The sequence below is a fragment of the Strigops habroptila genome, chromosome 3 (genome assembly GCF_004027225.2).
Source record: "Strigops habroptila isolate Jane chromosome 3, bStrHab1.2.pri, whole genome shotgun sequence".
NCBI classification, from domain to species: Eukaryota; Metazoa; Chordata; class Aves; order Psittaciformes; family Psittacidae; genus Strigops; species Strigops habroptila.
This window is the reverse complement of record NC_044279.2, coordinates 23,524,632-23,537,424: the sequence shown is the minus strand read 5'-3', so window position 1 is coordinate 23,537,424 and position 12,793 is coordinate 23,524,632. Positions and strand designations below refer to the sequence as shown.

General features: G+C 37.9%; 1 protein-coding gene across 1 annotated transcript in view; it reads right to left on the bottom strand.

Moving 5' to 3' along the window:
* Window positions 1-7,481, bottom strand: part of SLC13A1 (solute carrier family 13 member 1) — a 33,659-nt gene extending 26,178 nt beyond the window's left edge. Inside the window, exons 1-4 of the mRNA XM_030480575.1 lie at window positions 7,359-7,481; window positions 5,361-5,489; window positions 4,528-4,664; window positions 430-617 (exon numbers count right to left, since the gene is read on the bottom strand). Coding sequence (XP_030336435.1) covers window positions 430-617; window positions 4,528-4,664; window positions 5,361-5,489; window positions 7,359-7,457 — 553 coding nt within the window. The 5' untranslated portion in view covers window positions 7,458-7,481. The remainder of the gene's footprint in view (window positions 1-429; window positions 618-4,527; window positions 4,665-5,360; window positions 5,490-7,358) is intronic.
* Window positions 7,482-12,793: the final 5,312 nt, after the last annotated feature.

Sequence of the window (12,793 nt, the reverse complement as noted above, 5' to 3'; positions counted from 1 at the left end):
AGGGGCTGAATCTTCTAACGAGGGGAAATCTTTCTAATTTGCAATCCAACTATGTATGTAACCAGTTTAGATTCATCTATTTTCCCCACATTACTGTAGAGCTTAAAGACCGCTTTTTGCTTGCTAATGTTTAACCCCCAGTGTATTTATAGCTTGTTATCATTTTTCTTTTTGAACATTTCACTAGGCTGAACAAGCCGGCCCCCTCTCTTCTTCTCTCCTCTCACATAACTGCCATATTCTGCACCTATTCAGTTTTAATTAATCTTTATGAACACAGGAGACCTCACACACAGTGATCCAAGAGGTCTTACAATGGAGCATGTAATGATGCTAATATTGCCCTAGCCATTCAACTGTATTTTATGTGGTGTTTATTCCACTGCAGAAAGAGGGTGGGCAAAGACAAAAGCTGCACTGCGTGCCTACCGTCCAGCTCCAGTGTTGGGTTGATGGAGCCGTTACAGCAAGACATCTCCAGCGCATCAGCTTCTGTTTCAGCTTTGATGATCTGCTGAGCTACAGCCTCTACAATTGGCATCACCATGGCAGCAGCAGAGGTGTTGCTGAGCCACATTGACAAGAAAGCACAGCTAACCATGAAACCCAGCACAAGCCTGGAACAGGAGAGAAGAGTCTGTGGCTACTACAGCAACACCTCCTATCACCACTCTATTTAACACAAATGGAAAGATTTTTCAATAGAAACACCGAAAATTTAAAGCTTGTAATAAACCTCTAAGGAAGATTATGAATTACAATAATGATCAAAGACACTGAAATGACTGTATTTTAGATTTGAAGAATCAAATATATTATAAATTGACAGAGAAAGAATAAAATTTACAGAATAAAGAAGAGAAGAAAGAACACCATGCATGTCATAAGTTCAAAAGAAATTTATAATGGCTGTACTGCTAATGCTATTAACCCCCTATTGTACAAGCTAAGTCAAAACCCTGGACTTATCACTTAGGCTGTAAGCCCTCTAGATACCAGTTCAGCTGTTGTCGGAAGAAATATTAACAACTCAGGAAGTGGTACTTAACTTAGTTCTGAATCAGAGTGTCATGACAGGTGTAGGGATTATTTTTGCTTCAATAAACATAAATATTTGATACTAAATGAAAAAAATGAAGGTCATTACAATATCTTAGTCTGGTCTTGGCACATCATTTGCTAAGTTTACTGCAAACAGGAATTGTATCTCTCCAGTTCCTGATTGTACTGATGCAATGTACTGAATTGCATCAGTGACTGGAGACACTCTAGGTTTACACTAAAAAAATCAAATATTCCATGTCATATCTGGTGAAGTTAGAGAGTAAACTTAGAATATGGGCCACATTGTCATTTTTAATGCATCTCCTGCAGTTGTAAATGAGAGTAGTCTTCTTGACTTCTTGTCCCAAGGTGTTGGCAGCGTCATTAAACACCTGCTATGGATCACAACACTGAGACAAAAACTGTGAGTGGAGGGACTGCGATGTTGCAGCATTTTCAGAGAAGTCATTCGAGTAATTTGCAAAGCTCTTTGCCTAGCCTTGATCAAAAGCTTCACAAAAACTGTAAGGAGTAGTACCCAGCATGTGAATAAAAGATTGTATACAAAAATAATATAAACAATATTTAATGACATAAAAATACCAGTCAAAATGCCTCTCATAGACTTCTGTTTCAGCTAATAGCAACATTTCAAACTTGATTATTTCTCAGTAGGAGAATCTTGTCTTTTCTCTGTGCACTTTTAATTGCACAATGATGAAATGATCTGCAGACCTGCCAGTGGTGGACCTGATGCAACAAAAATTGTCAATGGTAGTATAAAACCCATTAACTTTATGCAGTTTTTGATTAGGTCCTCAGATGGACGTTGGGGAAGATTTTTGTTCTTAGCATAGATTTTTATGCAGAAAATACTGGTCAGGCTAAGCACATTGAGTATGCATATTCACATTGTAGAGAAATATAATTTTAGTACGATTTGCAAGAGGATTTAAACCCAAAGCAAATGAAGACAATTTACTAACCTGTTTCAAAACTGTTCATCAAAAATTTCCAGCATTTGATGGACTGATGGTCAGGTGACAATTTAGTATGGTGTGTTGTATTCTACTGAGTGGCTCTAAAAAAATCTTCACCTGTTCAGCTCCAGTTTTTTTGTATTACTCTCTTTGTGTTGCTATTATAGCACCTTGGATGATAACTTCATTTACATTCAACTATCAAGTCACCCTTTGCTATGTAATTCACATTCAATGTTTATTACTCAATCTATTGCATGTTGCATACATGCATTTACCTTTCCCTCGTACTCTGCAGACAAGACTACATAGCTCAAATGATGGGAGGTGTTTATAGACTTATACACTCATAGAATCATTTAGGTTGGAAAAGACCTTTAAGATTATTGAGTCCAACCATTAACCTAGCACTGCCTTGTCCACCACTAAACCATGTCCTGAACTGCCACATCTACGCATCTTTTAAATACCTCCAGGGATGGTGACTTTACAACCTCTCTGAGAAGCCTGTTCCAATGCTTGACAACCCTTTTGGTGAAGGAATGTTTCCCAAAGCCAATCTAAACCTTTCCCTGGTGCAACTTGGGGCTGTTTCCTCTTGCCCTATAACTTGTTTCTTGGGAGAAGAGACTGGCACCCGCCTCACTACAATCTCCTTTCAGGTAGTTGGAGAGAGCGATAAGGTCTCCCCTGAGCCTCCTTTCCTCCAGGCTAAACAACCCCAGTTCCCTCAGCCGCTCCTGCTGGGACTTGTTCTCCAGGCCCTTCACCAGCTTTTTGTCCTTTAGACACACTCCAGCAACTCAATGTCTTTCATGTAGTGAGGGGCCCAGAATTAAACCCAATATTTGAGGTGCGGTGTCACCAGTGCTGAGTACAGGGGGATGGTCACTTCCTAATCCTACTGGCCACACTATTTCTGATACAAGACAGTTTTTCCTGAAGAATGCAGAATCCAGAAAGCTCCTGCTATTCTACTTCCACTGCTGCACCTTCTATGACGTCTAATGCAAAAACCTCCCACAGTGGTATCTCTACCTTGGGCTGGAAGAGGCTCCAATGTGCCAGGCTGCCTGGGTACTCCTGCTAGCAGAGGAGGAAGGCTCTGCACAGAGAACAGCATGCATCACTTTGCAGTGGGCACAGCTAACGAGCAGCAGATGCTGAGAGGTGGGAGGATCCTCTCCTTCACACATCATCTTATCATAATCTTATCATCCTTTTGTCATGATCAGGAAAAGTGATAGAGCTGAGATAGTTATGATGGGTGCTGCTTCCTGAGGGTTACAAAACTCTCTGTGGAGTTGCTCTAGGTATATTCAATACTGGCTGCAGGTTTCTGGGTTCACAGCGAGTTCCCCAGTAGTGTTCAGTTTAGCACAGCTCGCCATCTACTTGTGTTCTCCGTTTCAAGAATTCAGCCAAAAGTTAAAGATTTAGGAATGATCAAAAAAAGAGAAGTTGAAATAACTAAAACCGCATAGCTCAAGAACATAGCTGAAGATAATGGGAGGCAGTTTACAAGAATGTAAGGGGCGTTTTGTCAAAAAAGAAAGCTGCCAGCTATCAAAAGATGAGGAAAAATCAAAATACATGCTATATTTAAAATTAGGACAGACAAATCACTGAGGAATAGAAATAATACAGCATTTCCATGAGGTGTTACTAGTTAGATCACCTAAGAGGCTTCTCATTTTTTAGAGCTGGGGTTTTTAAAAGTTTCTCTGTCTTTTTACTTCCTGTCACTGTCTGCTTCCTGGTGAAGAGTATTAAGCATCATGTATTCTGGAAAGCCAGAGTTGCTCTACAGATGTTATCTGCAGCCTTGCTGATGTGCTGATAGATGAATCTGTGGGCCTAAAGTACTTCTGCAAGCTTATAGAGCAAGCAAAGAGTTTTCATTTCATAAGATATATGACAGTAAGTAGAGAGTTTGTGATTTCATCTCCCTCATTATCATCCACCTGGGGAAGTTCATATTCCTTTGATATTTTCTTCATCAGTAGACAAAGAAAAAAAGCATAAATACAGACGTTGTGCTTAATGTGGTTTTCCTTCCTCACCACGTTTAGTTTTATGACTTTTTTCCCTCACTGTGTGTTTGAACCCTTGTTGTATTTTTGGGAAGTGTCCAGAATTTTGCAAACAGTATTGAAATACAAATTAATAATAAGCATAGCACAGATTTTCAGTTGCAAGGACCATATATGTAATGTACTAACAACCATTAAGAAAAAGGACCCATAGGTTATTCACAAAGTCATCAGGTATTTTGTTCAGAAGGATCCTTATTATGAACAAAATCACTGCAGGGAACTTTCAATTAGGATTTCAGCAAAATAATAAAGTCTCACCTACAAATCAATCATATCCTTTCAAATATCTACTTTGAGTAGAAAGAAAGGATGGATTGCTACCACAGAAAAATCAGTAGGCAATTATTTCTGGAATACATAGCTTTCCGCAAGTATTATTGTCCTTCAAGACATTGTTTAGCACATACCATGCAGGGTTGACACCCACCAGCATCACCATTCTTAAAGCCATTCTTTTGTGCAAATTCCACTTTTCTATTGACGTTGCCAAACAAATTACTCCAATCAGCAGCAGATGAAAGTCTTTAAAATAAGCAGATGCCACCTGAAATAAAACCAAAAAACATTTTGTTAACTAAATGGTGATTTTCTATTAGCATTTGGTATTATCAGTTTATGAAAGAAAAAAAATCAGTAAGGGTATATTTTTGAAATAAATATTGGAAAACATTTTTGGCTTAAATTTAGACCATTAATTTCATTGAAACCGTTAATTTCATTTAACCAAATGATGCAAGAGTAGCTGCACTAAAGGGCATAGCATTAAAACAAAAATAAAAATAAGGCTTATGATATGGACAACTCAAGGTCACCAGGCCCATCTCACATACGAACTTTTATCAATTTAGTCATCTCTCCAACAGATACAAGAACAAATATAGAGTATGATCACGCGTGGTGTCCTCTCTTTGACATGAAAATATGATACTCAGCATTTTGTACATTGCATCTTTAGTGTGTCATCTCGCTTCTGTAACATTAAGGACATTTTATATCTATCTAGCATTCTCCCATTGACTGGCATTGAACCACTGAATCACAATCTAGGAAAAAATATTAAAGAAATGTGGGCAAGTCCTGAGGACAAAGCATGTGAGCAAGTCTTGAGGCAGACCTGTTGTGGTGACTGGCACTCAGCAAATCCATGGATTAGCCTATCAGGTTTCAACATTATGTGGTTCTCTCTTTGGAGATTTTATCATTGAAATCCATAATATGACAGAGAGTCAAAAAGGATTACCTGCTTGGATTCCATGATACCAAACAATGGGAACATAAAGGCAGGGAGCAAAGCTGAAACAGCCAGTGGCATAGGTTCTGTGAGCCAAAAGATAGCAACTACAAACAACGTGTATGCACATTCTGCTTCCTAGAATACAAGAGGCATCAACAAAAATATGAGTGGATCATCCAGGAAAAAAATCACAACGTAGAAAGTCCAGCTGTGTAAGAGATTGCCCCCACCTGGAACAAATAAAAGTCAAGGGGCCTAAATTTTGGGTACTTTTTGTCTGCTATCAATAATTCAGCTAAGATATGAAACTTAGTCTGAAAAAAAAAAAAGTCAATTTTAAAGAATTGTGTCTAACAGATAGTAAAATTGCTGAATTTCTACCACTTAGGAAACATGGGGAAAAAGTCAGCTGCCCTTTTCTTCAAGCACGATTAATCACAGAGGTCATTCTGGAGCATTCTCAGACCATGGCTTAACATAAATTAAACATTCTGCAACTGCAAGCAAACCTTTAAATCTCTAGGAGTACTTGCATTCAATAATAGGTCAAATTTTGCCTCTCCTGTAATCAATGAAGTTTTGTCATCAACATCAATAAGGCAAGGATATCACCTAATAAAAGAAACATTGTGAAGGACTGAGAAGAAACACAGTTTTAAGACTTGTAATTTTAGTGAGTGTCCTTTACTTAAACTCCTTGAAAACAGGAACTTTTTTCTTTTTTTCTTTTTTCCCTCCAGAAAAATTTACTTAAATGCTGCCCATAAAATGCAGCCACAGCCAAATATAAGGCCTAGTTTCTTCTAGAACCCTAGAAACTTATTTTGTGTAGTTTTGAATTATAATTCTGCTCTTGAGCAAAATGGAGCAAAATGGTTTCAATCTTTTAATGCCACTGGTTAGGGCATGAAAATGCTCAACAGCAGCAGAGTTGGTTTGTATTGGGAAAGGAATAGCTTAACGAAATGGCTCTGGGAACTTCTGACAGGAAACCAGCAATATTAAATCCAAATCAAGGCTAGCATTTCTTTTTAGAAGGAAGCTTGTGTTATACATTAAATGATTTGATAGTGTCATTTATCACCTACCAAATGTTCATCTCACTAAAGTCATACTAAAAATTTCTGAAGAATTTCCTTTCAGAGACAAAACTGAAATATTGAAACTGGGATGTGAGACTGTGTGAAGCATATTGCTCTATAACCACTATCTATCTGTGATGCAAAGACTTCTGACCTGGCCTTTCATGCATTGTTACGCATGATATGTATAATGCATGTGTGATAATACATCACAATAGAATTACATTTCATTCTGCTGACGTCAGAGCTGCACCAAATATAATTACTAATAAAATTTTTATATAGCCTGGAGTTGTCACAAGAGTTACAGAATGCCAGAGGTATTTATTTCAAGTAAAATAAAAATAAGGTGTCCTGCCATAATCTTTGCTCTATTTAGGAACCAGAGAGAATTTCTCAGATCATTGATTCCGGTCATTTGCTTTCAGACAACAAAATATATGATGAACGTAACAAAATCCATCATCAAATAAAAATGTAATTGCAGCTGTCTTCCTGACAATTCATTTCCGTTGTCAATCATAAAGAGCTGTTTGAAAATGGCCAAAATGTGACAATAAGCACAGGATTTTCAAGGTAGTCTAGATGACATTAAATGAAAAAATAATTTCCTGAACAAGAAAACAATATGTAATTCAGAACTTCATGCAACCAGCACAGAATCTTACATTAAAGCTGTTGTTGTCTCTACATTTCTGTGCAAATACACTGAGTTAACAAATCAGTCAATCAAACAAACAAACCAACCCCCCAATACAAACAAAAAAACAAACAAAAGAAAATCCACAACGTGAACATCATGAAGTTATTCAAGGCCCCTTCACACCAGCACTTTCTGTGATTTTATGATTCTGAAAAGATCTGGGAATCTTGGGCTTGACATACAGGTGCAGAATAATTACCCCTCAAGTGGTTCACTTACTTTGGTTTTGATGATAAGAGGAAGTGGAAGTAAAAGCAGTGGGGTGAGGACAATGAGCAGGAACCTTCGGTAAGCCAGGAGGTAGCTAAGAAACTTCATGGTTGATGGCTGGTAGATGAACTTTCCTGCAGAAACTGCCAAAAAATAGGTCTGACTTTAAATAGCTGACTCTGATTAATATTTTTCCAAGCTATCACCTTTAGCCATTGCTAAAGCAGGCCAGTAAACCAAGTTAAAATTAAATCTCGCTTTTTATTGTTTTAGTGAATTTATTAACAGTAGGTTGATAAGATAAGTGTTCATCATAAACCAAGGCTAGATGTCAGCCTTCTCATGACTTTCTCTGCTTGCCCTTCCTTATAATGAATTTATGTAATTAGAGCATGTTTTAGACAACTGGATAACCAAATATTTCAGGTGTTCTCCCAGACCCTGTTGGCTTCAGTAGGAAACTAAAACATCTAATATACATAGATATATATTCAAACACAGTTATGGCATTATGTGAAAATATACGCAAGATCATTTTACTGAGCAGAATTAAAAATTCTTCATCTCCATATTCAGAACTTGATAGGACAAGGTCCTGAGCAATGTGACCTAGCTCTAAACTTTGCTCTGCTTTGAGCAAAAGCTTGGACTAGATGACCTACAGAAGTCTTTTCCAGCCTTAGTGTTTCTGTTAATTATATCTGCCTAGAATTCAAAATACATGATTAAAAAAAAGTAGGATTTTTTTCTGTCTTGTATAGCAGGGAGTGCATGATATAGTTCATTTTCTCTTCCTGTGCAGATAAGGTGTTGCATGTACATCTTATAAAGCTTTGAGGAAGGCTAAGAGTAGGAGAGGTCCTGAGACAAAAGTGAAAAATAAATAAATCTGTTTGCCTGAGTTTTCCTGTTTTCAATAAAAGAAAACTCGGTATAGTCTTTGTAATACAACAGAATAGCGTTAAATAAAGAAGAGGAAATGATATGAAAGAGGATTGTACACTATCTGTGGGTGAAGATCAAAAGGGAGAAGAACACACTGTTTCTGCTCATAAAGCAGAAAATTGGAAGAGGATTCAGATGGAGTCTTTGAGCTACTATCAGAATTACCCAAAGACCAGGTAATAAGGTAGATTTTTCACTCTCCATATAACTTTTTGATTGTAAGTATCCCGTATGTCAGGCTACAGACAAACCAAGTGATCAGGTTGCCAGTGTTGCAAATTTTTTGTTTCAGGAAGTCATGACTATGGTTTTACCAGGAAAGCAGTATTTCAAACCTAACTGACAAGAAGGAATTGATTGAAAACCCAAAGGTGGGAAATAATCTGAGGATGAAAATAATAATGAAATAACAGCCTTTGTTACTGCACAGAAAGAATTGGAAAAACAGTTTTGACACAACCTAGGGAGCTGAGACAGACCTCCTGGGAAGATAAACGTAAGGGATAAAGAAATTCAAGTGAACTGGTAGCTTTTGAAAGGAGCTGTTTTAAGTATACAGTGACAAACCTAATTTTAAAAGTTCAGAGTCAGTGAGGAGAGAGGGACACTATTGTGCCTGCATCAAGAAAGCTTCAAATATCCAAAAATGAAAAAGGAATTGTATGAGATCTGGAAAGATTGGCATGAGCCTGAGGACTTCTATAAAGGAATAAGAAAAATACAGATGAATAAATTCAAGAAGATTGTGATGTGAAATATATTTCAGTTGGAGATGTCAAAGAAAATTTCTGTTAAAATGTCAGAAGTAAGAAGGAAACAGAGAAGAATAGAGAGATTTAGTAAACAGAAGGGAAGAAAAACTGCATATAGTGATGGAGTACTCAACACTTCGTTTGAATCGTCACAAAGGTAAATGGCAGTCAATTCTCTAATGAAATTAATTTTAACATGGAAAAGGGAATGCACTATGGGCACAGTGCTGGTGGGAGTGCTGAATATTTAGATTTAATATATGTATTCGAGTCAACAGTTCCAGATGAAATTCACCCACAATTCATGGGTGAGAATTCATGCAGTAATCTGAGAACTATTTTAGAATATATTTGAATGTATTCTGATATGCCATATATGTGAAAAACTGTGGAGGATTACAAGTTCCTAGAAAATTGGTCAGGCATACATGGAAATGAAATATGGCCAATATGTCATGTGAACTCAATCTAATTTTCTTCTTTTATGAGGCAACTAGCTTAGTGATCAAAGACATAAAATATATGCATTTTATTTGATTTTAATACACTTTTTATATATTAACTAAGAGGAATTCAGAAGCAAGCACAGAAGAAATGCTCTAGGGAAAACTACGTTTTGGTGTACACCGGGTAAAAAAGTTATTCTTAAAGAGCAGTTACAAATGTTTCACATTCCTATTTAGATGACATTTCAAATCGGGTCCTTAAGGGGTCTGTTCTGATTAGTTTTCTAGCCTATATTTTCATTAATGGTTTGCATCTTAAACTAGCAATTACAAGGACAAAGATAATACTTTCTAGCTGATACTAGACCATAAGGGCTGTTTTTCTAGCATTCTCAGACCATCATAGCTATAGCAAAATGCTGTGTGTAGATAAGCATACACATTTCAGAACAAAACAGAAAACAGAGACTTCCAGAACTAATCCAAGTGAATTATTGCTGACAAGGCATCAGAAATTGGCCTGCAGAAATTGGCACTGAAATCCTTAAGCCTGTCTGCAGGGCCCTGGTATGAGACCTACAGTCAGCTAGCAGTGAAGGCCAGGGCAAAAATAAGAGTTAAAAGGAAGATGTTTCCTTCCAAAATTATGCTGAGATGTTTCTGGAGCAGTCAAACTTTACAGGTAACCTGAGAATGGATCCACAGATAGATGCTCAGCTAGATAACAACTCTGTAGTGAAATAAGTTTAGTGGAAGAAGGCTGAAGATGGTCCGAGACCACGGAATTTGGCACAAAACTTTCCTTATAGGCAGGAATCAGGTATAAGCAGGAGCATGGAAAGCTGCTTCCAAGGACCTTAAACATACAGCTCTGCATGTGAAAAGGAAAGAGGTTCTAATATGATTTGAGGTATTACTGAATGATTAGGTAAAAAACTGATAAATTCAGCTTGAAAAATAAGGATGTGTTTGCAACAATGAAAAAAATAGAAGAGAGGTGAAGTTTGTATGGAGAAAGAATATTTCTTGTCATACCAGCCACTGTTAGCCGATCTGGGTCAGTACTGATCCCTCACTCCCTAGCCTTCTTGGAATGTTTTATTTATTTTTGTATGTCTTGAGTTAACTGTGGACAACTCCTGTGTGTTTTCTCGGTAGATGAATTGACTTCTGTGGTTCATCTTTCCAGACCTCAAGAAAGCCTGTGGGGATGATCCTTTTATGCTGAAACTTTGTCCAGATAGCTGTATTTGCAACCTGGCAGAGGATTACTAATTCTCTTTCATACTTGAAGAAGGGCTTTTGTGCTCAGAAACTCATCATTGTGTGGGGCAATACAGCAGAGGAAGTGTTTGAGAAGGAGGAGAGAAAATCAGGTTTTGGATCCTTCCAAAGCTGACTTTGCCATAAAACAAAGCAAGATCAAAGGACTTGCATGAAAGATCAAGTTATGGGGAACAAAATGGTAGAGATGGACATTGTCACACCTTAGTAGATATGATCAATAAGATATTAGTCATGTCCCCAGTGGTTAGCAAAAAATAAACCCAAGCTTTCCTAGGCATTATGGGACTTTGGAGAATGCATATTCCAGGTTACAGTCAGCTTGTGAGTCCTCTCTGTTTAGTAACCTAAAAGAACTGTTTTGGCTGAGGCCCTGAGCAACAACAAACTGTTGAACAGATCAAACAACACGTATTTCATGCAAAAGCCCAGGAGCCAGTCCAGACAGGACCAAATTTGAGAAATGTTCTCTATGTTACTGCTGGGGATCACGACCTCAAACGGAGCCTCTGGCAGAAAGCACCTGGAGACACCCAAAGTCAGCCTCTAGGGTTTTGGAGCTAGGAGTATAGAGCATTTTCCTCAAAGACCTGGGTATAGCTGGTGGAAGAATGGGGAAATCTAGTACATGCTCCAAGGAGATTAAACCTTGTTGGAAAATAGCGTGATTGAGTTGCTTATTAATAGGAAGTACTACATCAAGAACCACCTGAACCAACAAAGAATGAGCCTCGCAAGAAGCCAGGCAAGTACAGCAGTGACCCAACTTGAGCCAATAATTTAAAACAATATGCAATATCTCCTGTCCTAAGCAACCACCATAACACATAAAACCCAAATCATGGATTAAACAACCCAATGGACATTTTACAGAGTGGCCCATAGGCTAAGGGAGTGGTATTTGTGTGTGTATATATATGTATATATATATATTTATCACATGAGAGGAAGGAGGGTGGTGGTTGATGGGGATGTATTGGATACTGTAAGAGCTGAGCATGACATAAATGATATGGAATAAGGGGTGAAGATTGAACTAGGTCTGGCTGGGATGGATTCACTTTGTTCATAGCAGCCTGTATGGTGCTGGTTTGGATCTTGTAATGGTTTGGATTTGTGACTAGAAGCGTAGATAACACACCAGCTTTTGGTTATTGCTGTGTAGTTCTTCCATAGCATCAAGACATTCCTACTCTGCCCTCCCAGTCAGTAGCTTGGGGATGTGCAAGTTGGGAGGGGACATAATAAAGGCAGCTGACCCAAACTGACCAAAGGGATATTTCATGCCATATAAAATCATGTTCACTAATAAAAACTATCTTGACCCATAGGTTTTCTCACTTTTGTTCTTCCTGTTCTCTCCACTGTCCCACTGGGGACAGAGCAGGTGAGCAGTTGGGTGGTGCTTAAGCTGCTGAACTGGATCAACCCACCACACCTTGTCAATGGCCTTGTAAATTACATTCCCACTCTCTACCTTACCATGCATTAATCTTTTGGCCCTCACAGATACAATGGTGATACTACTGTACAAAACTGAGAGGAACACTTCAGTTAAGTGATACTTCTGAAGAATTTCAAAAGCATGCAAAATCTTAATGCACTGTTCAGCAGGGCAGGATCCTTGGAAATGTGGAGGGAAAAAAAAAAATCAGTATTTCCTTGTCAAAGGTTGATCATATTGATTAGCAAGATACCTTTACCGAATGAGATAAGCAACATTTCAGAGCAGCACATCTAATCTAGCAGCAAAGAATTTGTTATACTGATGTATGACTAATTACCGCAACAGAAAGGCTATATATCACTACAAGGGCTGTAAGACGGATAAGGTACTGCCCAAAGGGAAGACATCAGTGGAAGAACAATCAGGGCAAAGGAATACTCTAAAAGAAGATTCTCAAAGGTACTTCAGGGATATATATTTTACAAAATATTTTTAATTATTCTCAAGATGATAATTATTGATAGCAAAACTGAGAGGCATTATCAACAGAGTTAGGTATTTTATATAAGA